The following is a 15,870-nucleotide window of genomic DNA, read 5'->3' as shown; positions in this document are numbered from 1 at the left end:
GTCCTGTATCTATTCGCCATACAGGACTAATTCTGTTGGATACATAATTCTCAAAATGAAAAAAAAATCTGTACATTATTCTTTATAAGTTAGCTCCCGAATTGTTTCTTTATTTTTCTGTGAATAGGAATGAACTTCTGAAATAAGTTAGGTAGGCCTACATCAGGTTTTACTTCCCGAACACAATTAAAATCACTAATTTGTCTAAATTCCTACAGAGGAGTATTTATTGTAGAAAATATTCAACCTCACATGATGAACAGAAATACTGGCTACTAACGGCACGATAGTATTTTCGAAAGGGGCACCGTTTCCCTAAGTTCTTAAAGGGAACAATTGCAGCAGCTCTCGATTCCAGCTAACTATTTTTCAACCTGTAAACATCTTCAGCCTCACATCACATCATCAGATGTTATTGAAAACAGCTGATTTTTCTGATATGGCGGAAAATGCATAACTGCGTTAGTACGCGACTAAACCCCTATTAAGCTCACTGCAATTATCTCTTCTTCATAGGTGAATTCACTACTAACTGATCATTAGTCTAATAGTGTGATTATACATTAAACATCTCGGATGTTTAAGCCTAAACGGCCACGTGGATGCTGGATGTGTCAGCTGCAGATGTGGAGCTTGGCCTAAGGCCTATAATTACCATCGCCGCCAAGCCTTAGGCCTCAGACGCCGACACTACTGTGCTGGCTCGGCTCGTTAGTGTTATATGATAATCACAGTTAATCATCTGACATGTCCGAAGGTGCATCTTTGAGCATAGTTTTGATACGCGTCCTTCTGTTATGATACATTAATATCAAGGCAACAATTCTAAAATGTAAGGTTTCCATGGCCACTATCACCACATCAAACCATGGGGAGAGCGAGCTGGTCTAGTAGAGCGCGGGGCTTCGGTCCCTGAGGTCCTGGGTTCAAATCCTGCCTACAACAATGGATTTTATATAAAAAAAAAATCCGAGTAAGAGCCTAAAGTCCAAGGAGAAAAACACTACAAACCATGTCTTCTGGGTACGATCGCGTTCCAGACAGAAAGCATTAGGTAATATTATTGACTTTTTGATACAAAGGTAGATGTCCCATCTATATAAATAAGCTGTAGCAAATTAAAAATTTCAAATCATAGACTATTAGATACTGAAGTAGACATTACATCTATATGGACTAGATTTCGCAAATCTTTTATAAAAAACAAAAAAAAATTTATGAACTATTATTTTTTTTGTTTGTTTTTTGCTCACATAGTTGATTGGTCATAACAGTTTCTATAGCACACAATTAGTCGTTCCATCAGTTTGACTTGGTAACACAGTTAGTCTATTCACCAGAAATCAAAATTTAGATCAGAATAACCTGTCGAGGTCTTACATCAACTACGACGATTTTTATTTAAAATCTGGTGAACAATTCTATCACGGGGATAAAATGTCGAGTTGTATCAATAGTAAAATGTAGAACATAGTTAAATATTATGTTCAATATCTCAAAGAGTGCGCATAAAAATTACTAATCCACCTTAGTTTTCATACTATGATTGTTGATGTCTTTGTGATATAGTTTATAGCTAGTAGTTTCAGTTTGGCTCGATTATAAAATTGGTTTACTCAACAGAAATAAGTAATCGACAACAGCTTACCCAAGTCAGTGTTTTAAATCAATGAAATTCTTAAGCTGCTTTACATGGCAATGGGTTAGATACATATATCAATAGTCAAATTTATGTTTCCTGCTGTGACACGGTCGTACACCAGAAGACCTACTAGTGTTAACCGTTTACTTGTCCAAATGGCAAGCATTGGCGTTGCTTGGTTAAATTCCAGGGGGGGGAGAAGCCTCAAATTTCCCAACTGCTTAACATAGATTTCCCAACTATTTTTTTAAAATCAATTTCTGTACTATTTTTTAAAATCTACAAATTATTATACTTCACTGCAGTCACACTCAATTCAGTATTTATAAACTTTCATTAACAAAACATAGCTAGTTTTACATATATACAAAATTACTCAATTTCTAAAACTTCTACCAATTCATAATGAATTTTTATGACTTAAAAAAAATTGAACAAGTAATGTTTCTAATCCAAAAAAACTTTACAAACCATTGTGGTAGCAGACGTAGCATTGTAAAATTTTAGGGATATAAAATAAGCCTAGTACAAATTAGTTTAGAAAAAAATATTTTATTACAAAATAATGAAATTAAAATACTTTTAGCAGTTAAGATCAACATTTTAACTTTCATAAAACTTACAACTAGGGTAGGCCCAAACAAGTTTGTAATGATGAAATATTAATATCAGTGTTGTGAATAGTATTATTATAGTCTAGAAAAGAATAAACATAAAATAAGACTCGTATAAAATAAAAACGTTCAACTTGGTAGATAATAAACTTATACATACAATAAAAATGTCAACCTTCATCTTCATCAAACTAGAACTTTGACAAAAATCAAACTTAGAGTGAAAGTCAAACATCAAATTTTAGGTTATGTTTTGTCCACGTAGATCTGTTTCAGAGTGATTTGGGTAGTTGATTCATTTTTGTAAATCCTTAATTAGGAATAATAAATAACTTGTGTAGATTTTTAAAAATATATTCAGAGAATAAATATTTCATTTAGGTTATAAAAAAAAGAGTTTTAAAGGTAATACCGATATACAAGACCTATCTTTTATGTTATTTTAATCTGCTTATTAGCAAGTACTCCGGTCAGTTAGCCTGCTCCAAATACCACAAAAAAAGGTATAAAATATATTTCATGTGACTGACGTGAAAAATATTTTTGAATTTCTTGTAAACACTAACAAACAACATAATTGAACTGAAGAGCTACACCGCTTGCACTTTCAAAATTCAAACTCGTAGTCTCACTGAGAATCGTTCAGAATCATCAACACAGGACAGGATCAAGGTAGCCAACATACGTCCAATAAGGAACAAAATTTCTCGTAAACGAAATTCCAACAAGCTATATCGCTAATTGATTATTGATTTCTTAAAATAAGGCGTGTTTAGCCATGGTTTTAGCCTTGTTAAATCAAAGTTAAATGAAATCAAAGAGAAGCGTCAAGTTCATTTATCCAAATCAAAGACATTTTTATCTTTGATGGATTTTCGCAAATATTTAAATTTTGTTTAGTTTAAAAATATATTTTTCTTGTATCTGACTTCCCAACTGTCCCAACTCGTGGCAAGGAAATTCCCAACTTATCTCTTTCTCAGATTCTAGGGGGGGAGGCTCCCCCCCTACCCCCCCCCCTAGGCGACGCCCATGTAAGAACTTTATATTAAAGGCATTTTCGTTGAATTTACGCAAACAATTATTTTTCGTACCCCTGCATGGGAATGATTACATTTCCACACCTATATACAGTACGCAAAATTGCTAATTTACGCTCTAGAGCGGGAATGGATCATTCCCGCTCGCAACACCAACCTCAGCCATGGATCACTACGTTTACGACCGGTACCAAATAACATAACCTCAAAAAGCAAACATAGCCTAAATAACATTTAATATACAACTGAAAATTTAATTTGTATCATGATAGGCTTATTATGGTGGTAGGAAAAATCTTGTGTTTACGAGCACAGTCATTGCCGCTCTCGAAATGTATGGAGCTCCGCGCGGTCATATACAGTTCTCGAGCGGCAATGACGTACTTTGCGCTCTTTAAACGTAAATAGTTATTCAAGCTCCCTTTACGTTACTACACCACCTAGTCCCACGGCTGGCGGGCTGGATGCTCTGTAAGGGCGGATTGATAGTTTCATATTTCTCTTCACACGCCTACGCGTCACATAGTCCCGCCTTCCCGTGATTTACAGTCGATGATTACATGTCATCCTTATAATTATCAGAGGAATTACCACTCCTACGACACGACAGGACGTTCCCTGTGTCATTTGTTGATTAAACTCATTACTAGTGTATATAATATTGGGGCATCTTTGTGAGTTTTTGAATGCTTTTATGATTTAAAGTTATGTATTATAACTGATAAAAAGAGATTAAAATTGTAACACTACGTTTTTACTCGATTGGTGGCACTAAAAACCGTTCCAAACCAGTCTTCCAAATGCTGATTCGAATGAACTGTTATGATGTGATGGTGTTAGAAATTTATGATTTTCTCTGTCAAGTCTTTGGGCTAAACAACTAATATGGCAGACTAAGTTTTTAATCCTCACTGAAAATTTAATTTACATCTCCGAAAGTAATATAGAGAATAAGTTGTCAATAGTTAATTAAGTTGAAAACATAAAACACAACGCGCCTCTTTCACCAACTCGTATTGTAACCAACTCTGACGTTACAATGAGATGTGCTCCCTACCTCTAATACTGAGAATAAATCTTCTATTTTCAACCGTCGACATACTGATTATTTACTGACCGACATACTGACCGTTAGCATACTGATTTTTAGCCTCTACCTAATAGTCCTAATAGTCCCTACTCTTAATAATTTGTAATAATTATTAAGTATACAGTTTAGATGGGTTAAGCGTCAATATTAAGTGTGCATAAAGTAATTGCTATAAAAGAGATCGTCCTTCTTAAGCTTTCTACAAAAATCTCCACAATTCTACTAAACGCCAATCATAGCTCTCTTAACTACCTAATTTTCTGGAACTCGTTCTCAGAAAAACGTTTTAACAAGGGATCAGTTTGTCGAACTTAAAGATTTAAACGACTTTTATCTGCTTATTAGGTTGTTATGCCTTGTTAACTTGATTCGTAGAAACTGCTAAAAGTAGCACAGACTTAATAATAGGAGCAATCTGTAAAATTACAAGATACCACAGAGTATTTATTACAATAGTTTTTAGTTTGTGTCCCAGCTTGGTGGAAATTTGATTCTCTTCCGTTGAAAATCCTTGTTTCAAACTGTAATGGAATCGTAGGGATTTTAGAAATGTTTCCTCGCACGTAGAGCGTACCTTTTGTCAAACTACGTTGCCTTAAAGCGTAATGTTAGTTTGGAACCTCAGGGGCACAGTGTAATCACATATCAAATAAATGGTATCAGCAATCTGATACATACTTACCCAATTAGCATTCCAAATACCATTAAAATGGGTAAATGCTGGAAGTAACTATGTTATTCCTTAGGTGATATCACAAACTGCAATAACTATTAAACAGCAATGTTTATATAAATGAGCGTTGTACCAATTTGTCTACAGTTATAAGAACTATAACTTACTATATTTTTTTAATCAAAATTGATCGATCTGTTTTGGTGAAAATTCAATTTGTCCATTATTTTATGGAGGAATCGCTACCTCAAATAACACGTTCGTTCAATCTCAAACTTATATGACACTGGGTATGATGGTTCCAAAATTTAAAAAAAAATTACTTACAATACGTGACTTTGGCTGGTCGCCGAATGAAATTACTCTAATCAGGAAACACTGAAATAAACTGAAAATATGTATGAAATTACTCTTTTGGAAATCTGGATAAATTTGATGATAAAACAGTTGAAATTGCACATAAAAATACATTTTGAAACTGAGTCGTTAAATAATTGAACTGAATGTCCATATGAAAAATAAATTCACTCATGGAAATGAGTGGGAACAAGATTTTGTGCATGCGCGCGTGAATACATAAACCGATTACGCTTAAATGACAGCTACAGTTGCATACCGTGATAACGTCACATCACTCGAACTATGATAGTTATCAGATTCCAGGCTGGTTCATATCATCAATTTGTTTAGATCGCATTATGCCACAGAACGATTTACCGACATTGCACGTGTGTAGAGTGATGTCATATGTTTGAATGACGTCATCATCAGTTCGTTAGCCAACTCTGACATATCGCAGAGTCACGACGGCGCCCGAAATTAATTTTTCTGCTACTTTCGTTCATCAGCTGCTATTGAAACGTGGACTTATGTCGTCTCTCCCACGTTAAGACACATCTTTCAGCTGTCTGTTGATAAATTGGTTTTAAGTAATTTTTTAGGAATAAACATGTCATAAAAGGGAGGTAACATAAACTGACAGCCCTGCTTCCTATTCTACTTCATTATCGTATATTCCTGATACACATTTTAACATCGTTGCTTACTCTGAATAGTGTTATAAGCAATTTATTGTGAATAAGATTCAATATGTTTTTCTCCTCAAATGCAACCTACGTTTAAGATTGATAATGCACATACGAGGAAAAAATGTATACCTTATTGTAAATTTTGACTGGTTTTACAACCTATAGCTGATATATTAAGGACTAGAATCTCACCTAAAAAATTATTTAAATACATTTATTGCCATACAACGGATAGTTTACTGTTAATGTATTCTTCTGATGTGCTAATTTTTATACTGAGTAAGTATTCTTCTGCAATAAGTACTCGTTGAGCTTGCAAAACCCCATGTTAAGGCTTATTCACAATCAATTCCCACGAACACTAAACTGTATATTATACAAAAATGCTAAAATGAAAATTCATATAAGCTGATTTGCATGAAGTAAGAGAAGCGTGGCTATATGTGAGGTTATTTGGTCAATAAACAGTAAATCTCTTTACTTGTAAAGTTAGGTTGAGTTTTATTAAAAACAACGCCCTGGATTTCTTGTGGGTGCTAGGAAACGTTCCATCCTTTTTAGTAGTTCAAACAACCTGTTAAACCTAGACTTGGTGCGTGACCATGTAAACGATCCCTACAAGAAGATGTGACTGTACGATAAGATCCTAGTGGTATCTATGTGTATGAGTTTGTGTGTGTCAGTGTGAGTATGATGGCATTTGTGTGCGTGACTCGTGCAGCGTCTGCAGTGAGAATGGCATTGCCTTGTCTCAGTTACAGGATCTTTAAATATGGGTTACAGGATTTTTCACGATTTTACGAAATAATTTTTGCCTGTTCAATTACGATCGACAGTTAAATTTATGTCATAAGAAATACTACTTGATTGAGTAGTAAAGGTTTTTACTGGATCCTGTTTGTTAGTTGCTTAAACTTAACCTGATTGGTTGGTATTCCTAGTCGTATGTCGTTCTTAACATTTCAATTGATCTCAATTAAAAAGTTTAATTAATCTGGTTTATTCTAGCCTACTTTCCTTATTGATATCCAAGTAAAAAACACAAACAGTACAACACGAATAAATTCAAAAATCATCAAAGAAATTGTCGACCAAATAATAAAATGTTCGCGTTTAATCTAATTAACGACATTCTCATATTATGCACTCAAATCTACCAATACAAAACATTAGAAGTAAAATGGCCTGACACATTTTAAGCGGCCTGTTCTAATGGTTTTTATTTAATCTAATGGGATTTTTATTTAAATGTTCATTTACCATCATTTTTCATCATTTTTTTTTTTTTATTTATTATCCTAGTTCTATCAGGACGAAATACCTACCAAAAGGTCTTTACAACCAATCATGTGTTTTAGTCAGTCAGCCTAGAGAACGAAGATGATACATACAGTATCAATGAAATTAAATGTCATCTATTCTAAAGCCACATAAAATACGGTATCTTATTAACATTCGATTATATCAAATTTCACAACCACTCCTAACACAGGATCAACCGTTTGATGCAAAATGCAAATCTTAATCTTCAATACTTACTTTCTCTCATTTCCAAGAGCATTTAACATTTACTTTCATGTACCCAGCAGTACACACAGCCAAGGAATGTCTGGAAATGTTCCATAGATTAGCGCAAAGTCCAGCCACATTCCAGGATCCCTTTCCCCGACCCGTTACCCCCGTTGACATTTGCTGTTCATTATTTGATTGCGTAGTTAAAACGCATGCGCTCTAGACAGCGGCGCTGCGCTGTAGCGCTGTACACTCGCGGTATAACGAGCGGTTTAACTGCGTGTTTCATACCTGCCGAGGATAAAACCATGGTTAATATCTGTACTAAGGTTGTCGGTGCATATAAGACCTAAGCAACTGGGCTGTTTGCAATCTAGGGCATAATCTATTAACACAACTAGACATTCCATCCCCACGTTAAATTTGTAGCCAGATTGTAATCAAAATTGTCGTAGTTGATGTGAGCCACCGACAGATTGCGCTGATCTAAATTACTAAATTCTTTCGATTACACACACAATTTTTTACCAAGTCAAGCTTAGGGAATTCCTTATGGTGAGCTATATCAACTGACCCATCAACCTGGTCAGCAACAAAAAATAAGGTATAAAATAGAATTTTAGACACTAGCGCTTTTTGTGACTGCCTCACACAACTACATCCACTTTTAATTAAAAAAAATTGGTGACAGCTGGTCCATATAGATGGGATTTCTACTTCAGTGTCCAATAGTCAATGGTATAATGTTAAGGTGTATATATTAAATGTGAGGTTTAAAAGGGGCAAATTTTACAAATACAGATTACGTAATCCCACTAATTGTAAAAAGAGTTTTTAGCAGATAGAAAACTAAAAGGAGTAACTGCATCAAAAGCAAAACAATGAACAAATTTTGACAAAAATGTTAAAAGTATGAAAAATATAGACGAAGAATTATTTTTCCTGTGTAAAGAATACTCCGCTAAAATTGTAAATACAACCAAATCTACGTCAATGTTATTTTAAATCAAGGAAATTCAAAAAGCTGTCAAAACTGATATGCTAAGAATTCATCCTTAACCATTCGATCCAAAATCTGAGCCGATAATCACTGTAGTGTGTATGCAGGAACAAGTCTCCTGATCCTACCTGTAAAATCCAGTCCCGAGGTACAGCCTAGGGGATGCCCATGGTTGTAGACAGAGGACCTGGAGACAGGTTCCATCATACATACTATAGGCTAGCAACAAGGTGAACTTGTGACCTTTTATGGATATGCATATCAACACTTTTATCCCACAAGTTACCATTAAACCAAACAGTTTCTACTAATATTACATCTACTTTAAATTCCCTCCTCAACACTATATCAATCAAATACAACAAAAATAGGAATGATACCAACCAATGATTATTGAAGTTGTACCTGAATATTCTTAGTCCAGTTGTTTACTCGTATTTTAAATTTTAATAGTGAAAATAACACTATTAATCTAAAGTACTTTGTTAAATAGAAACATAGAAATAAATAACCGTGTTTAATGTCTTTAACAAATTATTGCAGCTGCAACCACAGACCACTATAGATTGCTTCTTGCATCGTGGTCGCACTGCACAATGCACTTGCATTTAATGAATGCTAATATCGAGGTTTGCATACAAAGTGTGACCTTCACAAAGTGCGGACACCACAAATAAAAAGTCAGTGTTAGATTTACATGCTTGTCATTTGAATAATCATATAAAATAAGCAAAAAATTAACCAGTATTTTTCCAACCAGAATTGTCCTATAAGGATGTACATATTGCCGTAGATCTCATGGTGAGACCTAGGCCAGGGACCGATGTATGAGTTTTTTACTCTAATGTTTAACATATGATTTTGATGACATTCAGTACAAACGTGTAAACCTATGTATATTCGAACGAGATCACGAACCATCATGATCAGACTATGTAAATGGGGTTTTGTTGGGAAAATTTGGTTTGTCCATTTTTGACCCCTGAAACTTAAAATAAAAAAAAATCTATTTATAGGTAACAAAAAACAACAATAGTATATGAAGCGTTGTTGTACACCTAATGATTACGGAGAAAATGTCCAAAAACTGTAATTTTAAATTCCCATGCTATTTTATAGATAAAAATAATCTGTTGTAGTTTGATTGTTTGAAAGGTATTTTGATCAAATTTGGATTTTCTTACTATGTAACTCCATTCTTTACATAAGCCACATTCATATTTAGCTGGACATGTGTAAATAAAATACGTCGCTACCATGAGAGTAATTGAATAAATGATTGTAGCAAAAATTATTTATCTTACGACCTAATTTAGATGTTGGTTACTCAATTATTATTATCTTTATTATATTAAAAATATGATCGTAAAATGCACGAATAATTGATAAGTAATGAATAAAGCATTCGATTTCTATTATAACGTGTACAGTTCATTACAATAATACTAATAAATACCATGACAGCACTTTGTGTTATGTTTGACAATAACGAAAAAAAATAATTGTAGACCACTTGAGCTGGAAAGTCCTCTAAAAAGTATTGCTGGTACATTTTAGTACAAACATTTTCCGCCTGAAAGAACTCACAAACAGGTCAAACAAGCAAAAACCAAGCACAATATCCCAGTAATATCATTACAGCCGGTGCAGCAGCAGAACGATCATGTAGCTTGTAATTTCGTAGCAATTTGCAGACCTGTTATCTAACCCGCCCGGCAAACAACTTTAACAGGCGAACGTCCTTTTATAATACACTTAGCAAGCGCGTTATTCTGTCTTTTCGTCTATTTACTTTATATTTTTACTTTTGGTTTGTTGCAAGATGATTTGTAAATTGTTGACGTTGCCTAAAACAGTTCAGAGATTTTCCTGTATTTCCTGACCCAGATGCCGTTTATAATTTCGTCAATTAATGACTCTTTCAAAAGTTCATGGTTTGTTAAAACAAAGACAAGAACTTGGGGCTTTTCCATAAACTAAATAAATAAAAACACCTGAAATACCTACAACGATTCCATAAGTGTTTATTGTACTTATTGATTATGGTGCATACGTCTCCTTTTAAGTTGAATTAAATTATTTTTGTTTACACTTAATTCTATGTTACGACATAAACTAAAAAAAATTAGTATATTCTCCGGCGTATCATAATGATTTAAAACAAATTTGAACTTAATTGATCGTATCAGCCATGTTCTGGGAATACATTATAAACCGTGGAAATAGGCATTCTATAAGTATATCTATAGTATAGTGACAAAACGACCAACATTTTTCTAATTATGTATATTGCGTCTGATCGAGATAATTATACAACTTTAATCTACGATAGCATTCCGCCTGAGTTGAGAACGAATATGAAATACGAAACTAATTTGGTTGAACCGAGAGTTAATTAGATTCAACAAAGAACCAATCTGTTTCAACAGTGATTAGATTGGTTGAATTGAGAAATTATTTAATTGAAAAGATAATTCATTTGGTTATGTAACTAACTTTGTTGCGATACTTTTCTAGTTGATAGGGTAACTTTTAACTGAAGTTAATGAAAGATATGTTAAGAGTTTGTAGATGTTTGTTTGTGTTATAGTCTGTATGACGAAACCTATCTCCTGTCCGTCTAGTAAACTATTGCTTAGCTCCCAGGTAGATGGAAGGTCAGGAGACAGGTTTCAACATACAGACTATAGTGGTTAGCGTATGATAGTTTGGTGTGAGAGCAACAGATTCGATCACCGGCGTATCTACAAAAAAAGATGTTAAAATATTCCAAAAAGAGCGCTTTAATCTGCGTGAAACCACTGTTATTAAACACACCACATATAAAACACGTTCCAAAACAAAAGCAACCACGATAATCTTGAAATTATTCCAACTGCCCCATTTATGCAGTAATGCCAATAATCAACATCAACTACCTTTCAGACGTATCGGAATGGCGAAACCTCATAAAAGCAGTCAACTCTGGGTTCTGCTTAAGTTGTTTTTCAAATCCCATCTCTATAACGAGCAGCCTGGCTCAACTGATCCTTGGTTATGGATGTTAACAACAATTGATGCTGGAGGCGGTACGAGGTCTGTAATTACAAAACATGAGAGCATCATTAGACCTTGACTGCGCTCTTCTTCTCCCTCACACTCTCCTTGTGCCTCTCTCTAGTCCAGAGACCGGAGTAAATGAGTTGATAAACGGCTGAATTTGGAGTACCACAAGGTGATGGTCTAGGACCGTTCTTCTTTTATTTCGTATATTTATTAGGTACTTGTAGCACGTGTGTCGTAACGGAGTGAGAACACAGACGAGTGTGTTTAGTTCGTGAAATGTAGCAGAATGTCACCGACCACCATTGGTTGACAATGAAATTTATTTTTTGTCCCTTGTTTAAACGTTCTCAAGTAGACTATCAGTATTGAAAGACTGTACCACTCTGTAGAACAACTGTAAATTTCGACCGACGTTTTAGATGCTGCGATTCCAAATGGAATGCCAAGTATGTTTGTCAGTTCATTCTGAACCAAAATATTCTGCAAGGTTAAGACGATATTTTCCCCATGTCTCCATTACTAACAGTTTGCATTACACCTTAATCGGTCTCTACCGATACTTGACATCATCTATAAATGGTTTGGTCAAGTATGGTTACAATACATTCACAAAAGTGATATTTCCAAAAAAAGCTGAGTAAAAAGCTGGAGTTTCAATAACAAAGCTGTTACTGCGGCCTTGTGGAATGGAAATAGCTGCATCGCAGGTGGCTGCCAGTTATGATGGTCATTTTGTCATTCTTGGTCCTTGGAACTGTTTTCTGGAGCCATTACCCGACTGTGATTTCTGTAATTGACAGTTATTTTCTTTGTTGCTCCATGTTTTGTGCTGTCTAAGTTATACCTGACTAACTGGTTCTCAAATTACATAAATAATGAAATTTTCCTAATTGGAAAGATTATGGCTCATTTGCGTTTTTTAAGTAAACTGTAATAATAAAGTAAGCAATATTTCAGATGAAAGAAAACCAACTGGAGATCTATAATTAATGTAAACAAGCATTATTTGTGGAGTGATAATTCTAATGATAATTATTATTTCGTCGGTTTCTACATTTACTGAGCAGACAAAATGAAAAAAAAATCTCATAGTAATGACAGTAGTTATGAGATGACGTGCAACTTAAATATTCTGCGATAGAACACAGGTTGAACGGTTGAATATGTTATTACTGAATAAAATTTTGAGTACCAAATTGGTAATCATGAATTACGAAAACGAAATAGGTAAAGTTATTTCTCAAATGGATATGAAAAGGGTTTTCGTTTTAATAGTTGGTTGTGTAAAGTAAAGCCTTAGTTCTGTCATAGATAAAACATAACTGGTTGGTCTACGGTTGTGTTGTTTTTAATTGTTTATATGAAAGCTAATTGTTTATATGAAAGCTGCAGCTTTACTGTAATAGGCTTTCCAACCACGAGTAGCACTATTTAAAAATAATTTATAACACTTTATTAAGTAAATTACACTTTATTTCTCTGTATACTAGGTTCTTTGTATGGCTATTAAAGACGTTATTTGGTTCCAGCTTGCAACTGTAACGGTTTCTCCAACCGTTGCTACTTCGACAAGGACCTGTACGAGCTCACGGGCCACGGCGGCCACTGCTTGGACTGTTCGGGCAACAGGGATGGCCCTAACTGTGAGAGATGCAGGGACAACTTCTACCAGAGAGAAGATACGGCTTGTATCGCCTGCAACTGCAATGAAGTCGGTAAGTTATGATTCCAGGACTGGTTGTCAAAGCACATCAGGGTCTGTTGAGAGAAAATGTGTGGTACACTACCCCAGAAGAGGACATAGTCCTAAACAGCCTCAGTCGAGTTGGGTTTCGGCTCACTGGACTGGGACATCTCGACGACGACACCCCCTCTCTTAACTGAACTTTAAGAGACCTAGGCTGGATAAATTTAGATCAAAACGGACAAGTATGTTAACGTGCAAAATACTGTACAAATGTATGGACGTAGAATATCTATAACAAATCTGTCATGGGGATTATCAATTAAAACTTGTTATCAACGTTATAAAAGTTGACTTCTTATTAAGGTTTGCAATAACATATAATTAGGGGCCGGATGAAACAAAGGGTATTTGAAAATGATATTTATTATCGAGGGGCTTATTATTGAGGTCCCACTTTATGAATTAAAAACACAGTTGCAAGTAGCAATGCTTAATTTTGCGATGTTTCTAAAAACTTGTCAGTAAGAAATAGTTAGTCGGACGTAAGTATATTAGAAGTCATAAGTATAAGTCGGTAAGTTGAAGATCCCAGCCACAGAGAAGTAGTGAAGTCCGTCCATGTGATACATCAAACTGTACAATAAAACTACGCTAAGTGATCGTTCACTTACATACCCATACCAACTGTACCGCAAAAAGGCTATCTGTTTTTTAATAAACCTATTCTTATGGAACCCATTTACTTTGGCATAATGTCCTTTGTAGACACCCATGTTCTTACTCGCCGAACTTACACTCTTGAACGTGTCCTTTAAACACTCTGCGTACTTTTCGTTACTTAACACTCCTCATCCTTTCCCAGGATCACGCAGTCTCCAATGTAACAGCGAGGGCAGATGCCAGTGCAAGCCAGGAGTCACCGGGGACAAGTGTGATCGCTGCGACGACAACTACTACGACTTCGGCCCTTGGGGTTGCAAACCCTGCGACTGCTACGCTCCTGGCAGCTACCTCAACCAGCCGCGTTGCGACACGGTGTCGGGCGTCTGTCAGTGCAAGGAACATGTGGAGGGCCAGCGGTGTACTGGGTGAGTACGTCACCTGAAGACTATGAAGTTTTTAATAGGCGTTGAGTGAGTGCAAAATTAACAGTCTCAGGTGTAATCAGAGAAGTGCTTAAGCTGTCTTCAAACTGTCCAGATGCTTGCTCTGGGCTTTTTATAAATGGTCCTGTGTATACAACCAGCTGATCGTAGTCAGTAAACAATTATTCCATCCATTTAAAACTCATTCTTCACTCACCTTCGACTTAAAATACGAACCTTGGCCCTCGTCATATATATATCTAAAATAATCTTAGACACTTAAAACTACACAGTTGTCACGTTGAGCAAAATAAATAAGGTCCAGACTAGCGTTTGAACTAACGGATTGTGTTTGGGAGATAACAATGTATAAACGGCAGTGTTTTGGGCTTTCCATTTTTTCAGATATTTTATGGTATCTACTTTGCAGAATCTTACTCCAAACACACATCAACATTGGCATTTTAGTGGTTATGAGGAATAAAACGATATTTCCACTCACTAAGGAATTCGTACAAATCAAACCTAAAAATTTCAAATTTAATAAATGAAAACGCAGGAAATGGGGTTTCAATCATGTTAGGCTATCTTAAAATGGCCTAAGTTTTGGTTCGAATTTTGTGTGAACATGATGATTCGGCATAAATCGATATCTAAACTAAAATTTTATCTTTTTTAGATGCAAGCCAGGTTTCTTCAACATGGATGAGAACAATGAGTTTGGATGTACACCTTGCTTCTGCTACGGACATTCCTCCGTTTGCAGATCTGCTCCGGGATACTCAAAAGGTAAAACTGTTCAATCGTATGTTTCGGTATATTTAACCAAACCATTATTTTCTCTCTTTGCCAAACTAATAATAGCTTCTTAAGTATTAAAATAAATATCAGAATTTTTTTATCTGAAAGTATGCTATTTTGTAAAAAAATTGATTATTGCATTAAAAAAAATATTCTTTCACTTTAAAAGAGGTTTTTTAAAGAATGAAGAGACATAAACGGGTTGAGATGTAAATTTAATAATGACACACAACCTAATGAAAAAGCAAGTCAACGGTTTTGCCAAAACAATCAAAGAGACTCAAGGTGAGAATTGATTAATCAATGGCTGTATGAAAGTTATGGTGGGTAGTTTAACGGATTACTATAAAGTGTATTACAAATCTAAGAGTAATGCCCTAACCTGTCGTATGTTGCTGCAGTGCTGGTGGAGAGTATGTTTGCCCGCAACAATGAACGTTGGACAGCGGAAGACACACAACATTCTGTCATCCCTATGCAGTACAACGGCATCACACAATCCATCGGAGTCAGCTCGCCTAGCAGAGACCCTGTCTACTTCGTAGCTCCAGGTCTGTTTATTAATCTGTTGTACAGCCTAGAGAAACCAAACCAACCATAAAGAGAATATTAAGCAAGAAACGTTTACTAAAATCGCTTTGTTAGCTAGATAT

The 15,870-nt window shown here is 35.2% G+C and overlaps 1 protein-coding gene across 2 annotated transcripts in view; it reads left to right on the top strand.

The window, feature by feature from the left end:
* The window catches only part of LOC128993807 (laminin subunit gamma-1-like), a 211,493-nt gene that overhangs the window by 173,615 nt on the left and 22,008 nt on the right, over positions 1–15,870 (top strand). For both annotated transcript variants that reach the window (XM_054417822.1, XM_054417823.1), the window contains 4 exons: positions 13,174–13,359; positions 14,194–14,419; positions 15,096–15,205; positions 15,619–15,768. In XM_054417822.1, the coding sequence (XP_054273797.1) occupies positions 13,174–13,359; positions 14,194–14,419; positions 15,096–15,205; positions 15,619–15,768 (672 nt within the window). The remainder of the gene's footprint in view (positions 1–13,173; positions 13,360–14,193; positions 14,420–15,095; positions 15,206–15,618; positions 15,769–15,870) is intronic.

The sequence above is a fragment of the Macrosteles quadrilineatus genome, unplaced genomic scaffold (genome assembly GCF_028750875.1).
Source record: "Macrosteles quadrilineatus isolate MER2022 unplaced genomic scaffold, UCM_ALF_1.0 Scaffold_5__1_contigs__length_97177068, whole genome shotgun sequence".
NCBI lineage: Eukaryota > Metazoa > Arthropoda > Insecta > Hemiptera > Cicadellidae > Macrosteles > Macrosteles quadrilineatus.
Note: the sequence above shows the minus strand (reverse complement) of the source record. Positions and strands in the feature narration are given on the sequence as shown.